Source organism: Pelobates fuscus, chromosome 1 (genome assembly GCF_036172605.1).
Source record: "Pelobates fuscus isolate aPelFus1 chromosome 1, aPelFus1.pri, whole genome shotgun sequence".
Taxonomy (NCBI): Eukaryota; Metazoa; Chordata; class Amphibia; order Anura; family Pelobatidae; genus Pelobates; species Pelobates fuscus.
Genome location: NC_086317.1, coordinates 252,368,523 through 252,381,825, shown reverse-complemented (window position 1 = coordinate 252,381,825; position 13,303 = coordinate 252,368,523). Strand labels below are relative to the sequence as shown.

General features: G+C 43.8%; 1 protein-coding gene across 1 annotated transcript in view; it reads left to right on the top strand.

The window, feature by feature from the left end:
* The window catches only part of MACO1 (macoilin 1), an 81,495-nt gene that overhangs the window by 23,711 nt on the left and 44,481 nt on the right, over positions 1 to 13,303 (top strand). Inside the window, exon 3 of the mRNA XM_063456502.1 lies at positions 12,314 to 12,440. Coding sequence (XP_063312572.1) covers positions 12,314 to 12,440 — 127 coding nt within the window. The remainder of the gene's footprint in view (positions 1 to 12,313; positions 12,441 to 13,303) is intronic.

Here is a 13,303-nt window from a genome sequence, read left to right as displayed (position 1 = left end):
ACAAAATTATATATGTGTGGGTGCACTTAATGTGACAGTGGTGAATTACGGTTGAACAGACATATAGCGCAAATTCCAGTTTTTGTTTAAGTTTTGTTTTGATCAGAATGTGTACTATTGACCCCATCCTGAAGGGATTAAGATGTTCAGAGTTTAAAAGTAAACAAAACATTGGTGTGTAGTGTTTTTTTTTTTTTTTTGGCTGAAAGACTGCAAGTGGATGTGATGGCACCAGTGAATAATTGGATACTGCAAGTGGCAATGTCATCTGCTTGGGCACCTGAAACTTGTGGATAAAGCGTATGGCTCCTAAGTGTACGTTTGACTAACAGTGATAAGAACTGCAGAAATTAGATTTCTTTAAAAAGTTGGAAGTGCTAAAGAGGTATGTGAAGGGTGAAAGCTTTAAGTGTATCCATAAAACATTAGGCAATGTCCTTATTTTAGTCATTTTTTTTTTTTTTAAACACTTAAAGGGACACTCCAGGCACCCAGACCACTTCTGCCCATTGGAGTGGTCTGGGTACCAACTCCCACTACCCTTAACCCTGCAAGTGTAATTATTGCAGTTTTTTTATAAACTGAAATAATTACCTTGCAGGGTTAACTCCACCTCTAGTGGCTGTCTACTAGACAGCCACTAGAGGGCACTTTCCTGGTCCATAGCACAGAAAACCAGTGCTAGAGCGTCGCTGGACGTCCTCACGCTGTATGAGGACCTCCAGCGTCACTTAATTCCCCATAGGAAAGCATTGAAAAGTATTTTCAGTGCTTTTCTATGGAGAGCTCTAATGTGCATGCCGCGCATGTGCATTAGGTCTCCGCGGCCAGCGGGCGGGATCAGTCTTGCCCATCGGCCGACATAATGAAGAGGAGGAGCGGAAATAACTGCCGGGGGTTTCATGTAAGTGACTGAAGGGGTTTTCACCCCTTCAGCAACCGGGGATTGGGAGGTGGGAGGGAGAGGGGACCTGCAGTGCCAGGAAAACGGATTGTTTTCCTGGCACTGGAGAGTCCCTTTAAAATGTTTACCCCCAGCCTACCTCCTTGACAGTTCATCTGAATTGACCATCTCAGACAATTGAATGTATTTCTATGAGAAAAAGTAGTGTGACTGAGATCACTTCTGATGTCAGCCAAGGAGGTAGATCGGGGCAGAGCGTTCTGGTGACTATAGTGTTCTGGTGACTATAGTGTCCCTTTAATTTCCTGTTGGACCCCAAGACACATGCACAATACCTTTTTACACAGTGGCATTCATCCAGCTCAACATTTTACATAACTCAGCAATAACACAACATATCCCCACATCCTATGTATGATTTTAATGTCTGTGGGCAGGAGGCTAGCTGTTATGCCTCTCCAGTAGGCTGTGACACCGGAGCTTCCATGACACACCGTACCAGGGGAATGGGGAAGCACAGAGTCCCGGAGTGCAGCTGAGGAAGCTCATTGATTCCCATTCCAGGCCTGTACATGAAATTTCTAAACTGGGGACTGGCCGATTTATGTGGACTTGTCTGACTGACGTTCTTTGCTACATACAGTTAAGTTATCAATGCACAGTTGACAGCCCCTCTCCCCCCCCTCAATGCTTTAGAGCATGGGTGTCTAACATTTTGGTTTTCTTGGGCCGCATTGAGGAATGGTCTTGTGCCGCACATAAAATCTATAATGTTTATATAATAAAACTTCAAAATCTTTTTTTCTTAAATTTGTTTAGTAGATTTTACCCTTATGGAATTGATCCTCTGTCCATGATTGCTAGCGGTTGCTGCTGGGTGGGGGCCTTTGCGCTTTTCCTGCACAGGTCTCTTGCGTGCCAAGAGAGCTGTCCAGGAGGAGCACAGAATGCAATGTACTCCCTGCATCCCCCGGCGAACGGCAACTGGTCCGCTGCTTTAGAGCCTAGTTGTCTTTTCGGTTTATCTGTCGGTTATTTAGCCTGACTTTTAGTTCTTATCACTTAACTTGTCTCGTAGCATGAGCCTATTCTTGCAGACTCCTCTGTGACAGCTATAGGACAACATATATCCTGTACTATGCAAATCTACTTTAGTTTATTTAGACACATTTGCCTAGCCTGATTTTTATTTTTATTATTTTCCTTTCAAGTGATACAAAGGAATGGTGATTGTTTGAAAATTCACTGGTGTCTGTGAAGTACTTTGGGTGTCCGAGCAAAAACATATCTAGGAAAGGCAAACCATGAAATGTAGATGTCACAGATGGTCCTGTATGAAGGGCCTTAAAGGAAAATAAAACCTTGTTGGGTTTTTTGTTTTTTAACTGCTCAGTACAAAAACATTAATTTTCCATTCTTTTTTAAATCGCCCTCCTCACTATTGTATCCTCCCTTTCTGGCATTCTTCCACAATTTTCCCTTTTGTTTAAAAAAAATTATATAGAATATGTATTGGTGCAATTAAAGGAGAAATTGGGCTGCTTCGGTTCTCTTACATTTGAATTTGCCTTTCGATTCACAAAAAGATTTCTGTTTTGCCATTCATTGTTTAGTGGCTGTTAAAATCATTATTGCGAGACACTGGAAAATATCCAAGTCGTTTAACAAACGACTATTGATAGATCAAGTTAGGTTCCAATTATCAATGGAATATGAGATGATCAACAACACGATTTTTATTTCTAGGAAAAAGAAATGGTATTGTGAATGGTTAGACAAATACAGCCTATTATTTGGTTAGCTCCCTTATGGATAGATTTTTTGCAATCTAATCTATACTGGATATTTGTATAAATAGAGAAACATTTGATAAAATTAAAATAGAAGCCAAAAACCTCAGTCCAGGGGAAGGGAATTCATTTGACTATGTGCTCTGAGTTTTAATTTTTATATATATATTTTTCTTTTCCTTTTTTGTCTGTTTTTTGTTATTGTTGTCGTCAGGGGCGGACTGACCGGTCGGGCACTTCGGACATGGTCCGAGGGCCCGGCCGGGAGGGGGGCCCGCCATCAGGGGGCCCGGCCGCCCCTTTAAATGCTGCAGCCGCCTGAGCGCTCTCTTAAGAGCCTCAGGCGGCTGCAGCTTCTCACCTCCCCTCCCCTGTAGCTGTGCGGTCCGCGGTGCCCGGCCGGAGTGATAGGAAGGTGCTCAGTGTGCACCTTCTTGTCAGTCCGGCCGGGTACAGGAAACAGAAACTTCTGTTCCGCGCGGAACAGGAGTTTGTTTCCTGTACCCGGCCGGACTGACAGGAAGGTGCACACTCAGTGTGCACCTTCCTATCACTCCGGCCGGGCACCGCGGACCGCACAGCAGCTCGGCCACGCAGGGGGTAAAAAGAGAGTGGGAGGGGGGGGGGTGTTAAAAAGAGAGTGGGGGGGGGGGGGGTTTAAAAAGAGTGGGGTGGGGGGGGTTTAAAAAAAGAGTGGGGTGGGGGGGGTTTAAAAAAAGAGTGGGGTGGGGGGGTTTAAAAAAAGAGTGGGGTGGGGGGGTTAAAAAGAGAGTGGGGTGGGGGGGTTAAAAAGAGAGTGGGGTGGGGGGGTTAAAAAGAGAGTGGGAGGGGGGGTTAAACAGAGAGGGGGGGTTAAAAAGAGAGTGGGGGGTGTTAAAAAGAGAGTGGGGGGGTTTAAAAATAGAGTGGGGTCGGGTGGTTAAAAAGAGAGTGGGGTCGGGTGGTTAAAAAGAGAGTGGGGTGGGGGGTTAAAAAGAGAGTGGGGGGGATTAAAAAGAGAGTGGGAGGGGGGGTTAAAAAGAGAGTGGGGGGGTTAAAAAGAGAGTGGGAGGGGGGGGATTAAAAAGAGAGTGGGAGGGGGGATAAAAAGAGAGAGGGAAGGGGGTAAAGAGGGGGGGTAAAAATAGAGAGGGAGGGGGTAAGAAGAGAGAGGGAGGGGTAAGAAGAGAGGGAGGGTGGGTAAGAAGAGAGGGGGGGAGTAAGAAGAGAGGGAGGGGGAGTAAGAAGAGAGGGAGGGGGAGTAAGAAGAGAGGGAGGGGGAGTAAGAAGAGAGGGAGGGGGAGTAAGAAGGGGGGTAAGAAGAGAGTGAGTAAGAAGAGGGTGGGAGTAAGAAGAGGGGGAGGGGGGTAAGAAGAGGGGGAGGGGGGAGTAAGAGGAGGGCAATTGCCCCCTCCCCTGTCCGCAGGCTCCGTGCGGGCAGCCGGCAGGGGAGGGAGGAAGAGAGGACCCGGGAGCTCAGCCTGCAGCTCCTCTGGGTCCTTCTTGCACGAGCACAGATCGTTGCCGCGGTTACCACGGCAACGTTACGGCTCTTGCAAGAGTAAACTCTAGCCCTGGAGCTACGGGCTAGAGTTCACTCTCAACACTGTGACCACCAGGGATTCCTGGTGGTCGCAGTGGTGAGAGTGAACTCTAGCCCCATAAACACACTGCCCCCACACACCATACACATTCACACACTGCCCCCCATACACACACACACTGCCCCCACACACACCATACACATTTACACACATTGCCTCACACACACATACACTGCCCACCCATACACACACAGCCCCCCATACTAACATTGCCACACACATACACAGCCCCCTCATACACACATTGCCCCACACACCCTACACATTCACACACTACACCCACTCACACACACTGAACCTTTCACACACACTGCACCCCTTACACATTGCACCACTGCTCCTATACCCTACTACAGCCTCATATCCCAGCAGACCCCAGGTAAGTTGTCAAACTGTTCTTAAACGGTTTGACTACTTACTCTGGGAGGGGGGCCCGGCCCTCCTGGCACCATAACTACTACACAGAGCAGTAGTGGTTATTGTGCATGGATTATTTCTTTAAATAATCTACAAGTGCCCCAGTAGCCAGCAAGCCAGCCAGCCCACAGGCCGGCCAGCCAGCCAGCCAGCCCACAGGCTGACCAGTAGCCAGCCAGCCAGCCCACAGGCCACCAGTTAGGCTTACAGCCAGCAAGCCCACAGCCTGCCAACCGCAGCCAGCAAGCCACAGCCTGCCAGCCAGCAAGCCACAGCCAGCAAGCCACAGCCTGCCAGCCGCAGCTAGCAAGCCCACAGCCTGCCAGTCGCAGCCAGTAAGCCCACAGCCTTCCAGCAAGCCCACAGACTGCCAGCCAGCAACAGTAATTAAGGTAAGAGGAGCCAACTTGGCCTAGGTATCAGCGAGCTATGTTGTGTTGCTATATTGTGAATAGGAACCAGAGTGTTGGAGACCCCCCTCCAGGCCCCATTAGACTCCATTGTAGTCTCTAATGGGACCTGGAGGAAATTCTTTCTAACACACTCTCTAAAGGACACTGAGATAGCCTCTGCTAGAATGCTCCCCCCCCCTCCATGGCCCATTAGCCTTCAATTGTAGTCTCTACTGGGGCCTGGAGGCGACTGTTTCCAGCAGGGACACTGAGATGGCTTCTGTTAGAAAGACCCCCTTCCAAGCCTATTAGACTCCATTGTAGTCTCTAATAAGGCCTGGAGGGGATTCTTTCTAACACACTCTCTAAAGGACACTGAGATAGCCTCTGCTAGAAAGACCCCCCTCCATGGCCCATTAGCCCTCAATTGTAGTCTTTACTGGGGCCTTGAAGGGATTATTGTACTTTTGTTCCTTGTGTCTAAAGATTGTGTAGGGTGTGGCTGGAGGCGGTGCATGGAGGCGGGACATGGGTGGCGCTTGCTGCGGAGTATAGGTGGGGCCTGTAAGGGGGCCCTTGATTTATTTTGCCCGGGGGCCCTGAGGGTTCTCAGTCCGCCCCTGGTTGTCGTTTTTTATTTATGTGAGTATGATGTTATGCTGGTCTATAAGTGAATAGGTGATCAATGTTTTTGAATATGTACTATGTATCATAAATTACGATAAAACTATGTACTTGTTTGATACCTGAGCCTACTCCTGCTGAGTTAGTTCCAGCATATTTGTTGTTTATGTCAAAAAATAATGAAAACATTTTTCAATAAAGATACATTAAAAAAATAAAAATAAAGGAGAAATTGGGCTTTCATTTGATACTTTGCGTGTATGCAATATTAAATAGGAGTAAAATATTAAATGGGAATATATAATTTTCCGTCAGTTTTAAATTTAATTTCTGCATAACAAATGCAAATAAAGAAAACTCTAAATATATTCACTAGCTAGTCCTGATTTGTTCAAATACTCTGTCTATGATTTCAATACATTTTAGGAAGTTATGAAACAATTACTGCAAGGAGGGAATTAGTTTTAAAGCTAAAACTTTAAAAATTTGGCATGCTGAGATTACAACATTAATAGTGGTCACGGAATCCAAAACCGCTATACACAAGTATATACTTGTAGAAAGTACATCTCCCAGGCTTTGTAACAGAGCATTTTGGCACTTCTCATTTAACAATTTTATCACAAACCTAGGTCAATTTAGGTGGCATATTTTTTTTTTTTTCTTCTCTTGCACCACACGTGTATTTTGGGAAAATTCAAACACGTGTCCCACAAAATAATTTTTAAAATTACAGCGAAAGTGCGATCTAACAAATGTGGTATTTAAAGGGCTATGAACGGCGCTCATCTACCACTGTGGCCCCAGCTGACAAATGGTACCTCCAGGTATCGCAAGATATTTGAAGTTCCTTGGTACCAGCAGGAATGCTTTGCACATGTGGTTTTAGATTGGCAGGCTTATAGCCCTATTAAAAGGTAATAAAACGTACCTTATTTCCAGCGGCGCTGGCCCCGCCCCTGATCACTATTAATTTCAGCCAACCTAAAGCTTTTCCATAGGCAAAGAATTGGATTGGCTGAAATCTGCGTGGCTTGGCCAGTCAGCGCCTCATCATAGAGAATTAAATTAAAGGGACACTATAGTCACCTGAACAACTTTAGCTTAATGAAGCAGTTTTGGTGTATAGAACATGCCCCTGCAGCCTCACTGCTCAATCCTCTGCCATTTAGGTGTTAAATCCCTTTGTTTATGAACCCTAGTCACACCTCCCTGCATGTGACTTGCACATCCTTCCTAAACACTTCCTGTAAAGAGAGCCCTATTTAGGTTATCTTTATTGCAAATTCTGTTTAATTAAGATTTTCTTATCCCCTGCTATGTTCATAGCTTGCTAAACCCTGCAAGAGCCTCCTGTATGTGATTAAAGTTCAATTTAGAGATTGAGATACAATTATTTAAGGTAAATTACATCTGTTTGAAAGTGAAACCAGCTTTTTTTTCATGCAGGCTCTGTCAATCATAGCCAGGGGAGGTGTGGCTAGGGCTGCATAAACAGAAACAAAGTGATTTAACTCCTAAATGACAGTGAATTGAGTAGTGAAATTGCAGGGGAATGATCTATACACTAAAACTGCTTTATTTAGCTAAAGTAATTTAGGTGACTATAGTGTTCCTTTAATGAATCTCTAAGGAAAGTTCAGTGCCTCAAAGTAGAGTGTGGAGCTGGAAATGACGAAATAGGCGGGCGCGAGCAGGGAGCAATCAGACGCTTCCATTTGGAAGCGTCATTGCTCCCTTGCGCACATACTTGCCGCCCTTTGAAGTGCTGAGCGCACTACCGCGCATGCGTGCGGTGTGCGCGTCCGCAAGCTGAGTGACAGATCAGCTCGCGGTCTTTGCCCGCCCCACCTCCTCTGCTGACAGGCTGGAGAGAGAAGGCGCGCACACAGTGCCTTCTCTCTCCTGAACACGTCAGACGTATTTTAATACGTCTGACGTGTACAGGGCCTCTTTAGGGCCCTGCGTGATAGGAAGTCCCTCTGGTGGCCGTCTGAGTGACGGCCACTGGAGGTATTCCTATCAATCAATGTAAACACTGTATTTTCTCTGAAAATACAGTGTTTACATTAGATTGCCTGCAGGGAGCTATAGATAATACCTGAACAACTACATTAAGCTGTAGTTGTTCAGGTGACTATAGTGTCCCTTTAAGCTCTATTGTACATGCTTTTTTAAGACCATGATTACTGCATAAGAGGTTAAAGGAACACACCAAATTTGGAACACTTCTCATACTGTTGGCTGTAAGTGACCATTTTCTAACTTATTTAACACCGTACTTATTGCTTTTTTGTCCACATGAGATAGGGTTGGCATAAAGCCGCTTAAAGCAGTTCTTGACAGATTTGCTTGAATTTTAGAAGCCAGGTTTTTAAACTGCAAAAATAACATTCTTAAAGCGACACTATAGCCACCAGAACCACTACAGCTTAACCCCTTCAAGATGGAGTCAATACTACACGTTCTGATCTGAACAAAAGGTTAAAAAAAAAAAATGGAATTTGCGCTGTAGGTCTGTCCAACCGTAATTCACCTTTCATATTAAGTGCACCCACACTTATTGTATATCATTTTGTTCAGGAGAAACTGGATTTTAATTTCTCACGAACTATTCATATATGAAACCTAATTTAATATTAGTAAAATAAAAAAACTGAGATTTCAAAAAAATTGTAGTTCCGCCTGACATATTAGCTGTAAATGTCATAATACTGTTGGCTTTTACTGCAATAAAATGCACATATTTGTATTCAGCAAAGTCGAGTAAAACAGTACCCCCCCATTCACAGATTTTACAGTGTTTTTCATTTTTTTCACATTAAAATTTACCTGATTAGTAATGTTGCCTTTTGAGACTGTGTAGTAGCCCAGGAATGAGAATTACCCCCATGATGGCATAACATTTGCAAAAGTAGACAACCCAAGGTATTACAAATGGGGTACGTCCAGTCTTTTTTAGTAGCCACTTAGTCATTAACACTGGCCAAAGTTAGCAGTCATATTTGTTTTTGTTTGGGAAAAAAAAAAGCAAAAAAAACTAATATTTGGCCAGTGTTTGTGGCTACTAAAAATGACTGGACGTACCCCATTTGTAATACCTCGGGTTGTCTACTTTTGCAAATGGTATGCCATCATGGGGGTAATTCTTATTCCTGGGCTACTACAGTCTCAAAGGCAACGTTGCCAAACTGGCAAATTTCCCTGTGGGGAAATAAAAGTAAATTCAAGCCTTTATATTTCACTCAGTAACTTTTGAAAACACCATTACATGTACATGGGGGGTACTGCTATACTTGGGAGACTTCACTGAAAACAAACATAAGTGTTTCAAAACAGTAAAACATTACAACAATATCAGTGAAAGTGCAGTTTGTGTGTGAAAAATGCAAAAAAATTTCACTTTTACTGAAAAAAACTGTTGTAATAAATTTTTATCATTTTGAAGCACTAATTTGTTTAGAGGTGTCTCACGAGTAAAACCTTACGTCTGTGTCTGTGTCTGTGTCTGTGTCTGTGTCTGTGTCTGTGTCTGTGTCTGTGTCTGTGTCTGTGTCTGTGTCTGTGTCTGTGTCTGTGTCTGTGTCTGTGTCTGTGTCTGTGTCGCACTCATGCTTTAAATGTCCCTTGTGTGCCGGGTGGTAAGCCAAGGCTTTAAATATCAAAGAAATCCAAAGAGGTAGCAGCACTCACGGTCCAGATAAAAAATCCAAATTTTATTAAAGCATATTTAAAATGATCGACTTTCCTCAATATCAACCGTGTAGTGGACTGAAACGTCGATCATTTTAAATATGCTTTTATAAAATTTGGATTTTTTTATCTGGACCGTGAGTGCTGCTACCTCTTTGGAATATATATACTATCTATCACGGGGTTAATGTAGTTGTTCAGTCTACAGCCTGTCCCTTCACGCTTTTCAATGTAAACATTGCCTTTTCTGTCAAAAGGCAGTGTTTACATTACAGCCTAGTAAAATCACGACCAAGTCTATAGAGGTGCATTCTGGGTCAGTGCTGCACAGTATGCAGCACCTTTATTAAACGCTCTGCATGGAGATGTTTGAAGGGACACTCCAGGCAACCAGACCACTTCTGCCCATTGGAGTGGTCTGGGTGCCAAATCCATCACCTTTAACCCTGCAAGTGTACATATTGCAGTCTTGTTTGACGGCAATAATTACCTTGCAGGGTTTAGTCTATCAGACGGCCAATAGAGGGACTTCCGGCTTCTTAAAACATGAAAAGTATTTTAAGTAACACTGGACGTCCTCACGCTATGCAGGAGGACCTCCAGCATCGCCGGAATCCTCATAGGAAAGCATTGAATAATGCTTTCCTATGCGGCGGTCTAACGTATTGGGTCTCCCCTGCTGGCTGACGTCGGCAAGTAGGAGCGTGGGCGGAGCCTGACCCAGCGTCGAGGGACATCTGCTCTGGATTCAGGTAAGTCACTGAAGGGGTTTTAACCCTTTCTGGAACATGGTATGGGAGGTGAGGAGGTGGGGGACACTGTAGGATTTGTTTTTCTGGCACTGGAGAATCCCTTTAATGCTCACCATACCGTTGCATTGATTAGTGTTTTTCTGCGCATGTGCAATAGTCTCCAAATACTTTCCTATGGGAAAGCCTTGGATTGGCTGAGATCGTCAAGTGATGATCTCGGCCATGGCGAGACCGTCACCACGTTGGGGGGAAAAAAGGTCCATAAACCACCATTTTCATGTGATCGGAGGGCCGGTCACTGAAACACACATTCAGACAGGCAGATGCACGCATTCGCAGACTTTATCACATAGATTCACAAATTATTTTATATATAAACTTGCCCAGCCTCCCTACCTTTCTTTGGGGTCAAGTGAGGCTAATATTCTTGCTTGCTCGCGGTTTAGTGAGCCAAGGCCAGAGTGACTCCGGCTCCCGGCATCACTGGACAGCGCGCAAGTGAGCAGGAAGATCACTGCTCCCTCACATTCCGTAATCATTCAGCCAGCTGCCTACCTCAACTAATCTTGGGCCATGAGCCGCTTGCCTATCGGGCGGCCCGCCATCGCTATGAGTCGCCCACCTCCGCTCAATATGAGCCACCTGTTACCTCGGGGACTCTCTCTCATCCAAGGCGCTAGGACAAATTTCCTAGTCACCATGGTGACCTGGCATTTAGGATTTGTTGAGCCCTGGCTTAACAGGATACTAAAACAACTTTAGCTTAACCCCTTAAGGACACGTGACATGTCATGATTCCCTTTTATTCCAGAAGGTTTGGTCCTAAAGGGGTTAATGAAGCTTTAATGTATAGATCATGCTCCTGCAATCACACTGTTCAATTTTACAAAGTGATTTAACTCCTAAAAGACAGAATTGAGCACCAAGACTCCAGGGGCATGATCTATACACCAGAACTGCTTCCTTGAGCTAAAACCGTTTCTATGGCTATAGTGTCCCTTTAACTTGTTCAATGAGGAAATGTTTTGGTGCTTAGTGTCCCTACATATATTTAAACAAAAGAAAAAAGTTACTCGCGCTCTTTCCACATCCCTATGTATTTCTAAACAAATGGAGGTTTTTAGTTACCTCCAATGGCCATGAGAGGGTATGCCCACCTGCCACGTCAAGGCAGACCTCTTAGGTGGGTCCTAACTCTAACCATTCACCTTGCTTCTTTGAGCTTATGGTAAAAATATCTGAGACAGAAAGTTTTTTTTTTTTTTTTTTAAGTATACATCCCTACATGCTTATTAACCTGTAATATGGAACACGTGGTATGGGCAGCAGCATTGCAACCTAGCTTATATTTAAACAAGTTTACCATGGATTGTTTTTGTTCCTTATTAGCTATTCAGGTATACACCCTCAGACACTTTATAATAGAACAAATACACATTTGTAACGATAATGTGGCATGTCCAGCAATACACTGAAAGGAATTTTAGCTTTAGGAATACAAAACTATATAGCTGTAGTATCCCTCTGCCTATATGGTGGTGGGTGTCCTGATGAATAAATGGTTAACACCACTTTATACACTTGCCTCTTTCTGTCGATGTATCTGAGCTTGATTGGTCTCTTCCTGCAATATCATGCCGATTGGGATGACTTGATCCAAATTAGAGCTTCCCCACAGGAAAGCATTGAATTAAAGTTTTCCTATGGGGATTTGAAGACCTTGGACATACTACATGCAAAGCTTGAAGACGTCATATGTCTTTTCTCCGAATTAAGCTTTGTTAGAATCCGGGAAGTCCCTCTAATGGCTTTCTGGAAAACGGTCACTAGACGTGACCTTAACTCTGCAATGGTTAAAGGGGACAGGGGCACTTCACTGAGACCACTTTAATGAAATGGTCTGGTTGCCTATAGTGTCCCTTGAAGGTAACTAGTACAAAGGATTATTATAAATGTTAGTCCTGTCAAAATATTCGGTAACTGTTCATATATGAATCTGCAAAATAGTACTATAATTTAATGTCCTGATGCGGTGTTTCAGAGCAGTTTGGTATGGGCTGAGTATTGACAAAGTTGATGTATATTTGTGTTCTGTTCATGTTGAATCTCTTCTGTAGCTTTTGAAATCTAACAGTCCTCTCTTCTGTTTGTGTTACAGGCCTTCTCAGTATTTTTTGTGTGTGTAGCATTCACATCAGATATAATATGTCTTCTATTTATACCAGTACAATGGCTATTTTTTGCAGCCAGTACCTATGTGTGGGTACAGTATGTGTGGCACACAGGTAAGTTATATTACTTTATTTCCTGTCTAAATCATAAGTTTCTCACACATACATTTTGAATGTTCACCAGATGGCAGAAAACCTTTTGAAGACATGGTTGTGATTATTTAATATAATAAGAATTAATTTTAAAGCCCTGTGAATATTAATTGATCATTTGCCAAAGTACATATAGTAAGTTGCATTCCACCTGCAGTCTGAAACTTTACAACAGAAGAATGGGGTAGTAAGGCCAACTTAAAGTATTTAACATCTTCATTTGTCATTTACCAGTATGAATGTTGTCTCTGTTGCAGTGTGCACTCATCAGCCACAACATTAAAACCATTTACAGGTGAAGTGAATAATATTAAGTCGTTACAAAGGTGTCTGTTAAGGTGTTTGATATTCTAAGCAGCAAGTGAACATTATGTCCTTGAATTTGTACAATTAATGAGGCGTAATAATTGGCAAAGACCTAAAATTGTAAGTAAAATTAATAAAGTGTGAATACTTATTAGATAGGAAGAATGTCCTCTTGAAATTGGTAACCAGCTCACTGATTCTAGCACAGTGCTGCAGAAATAAAGCTCCCAAAGGCTTCCTCGAAATGTTTCGGCACTGATCAGGGTTGAATGCACACTGAGCCAGAGAAGCTTCAAATTGCTTTAATAATTCTGTTAAAGCAATCATGTCCAAAGTCCGGCCAGCGTTTCCGGTTTAATACGGCCCACAGTTAATTTGATAAATCTATCTGTCGTGGCCCCCAGTGAATCCCCGAGCGCCGCTCAGAACCCCTGGGATCTCTGAATCTTTAAACGCTGTGGCGCTCGGGGATTCACTGGGGCCCAAGAGATCACGAGAATGCAGACGGGCGTGCAGTC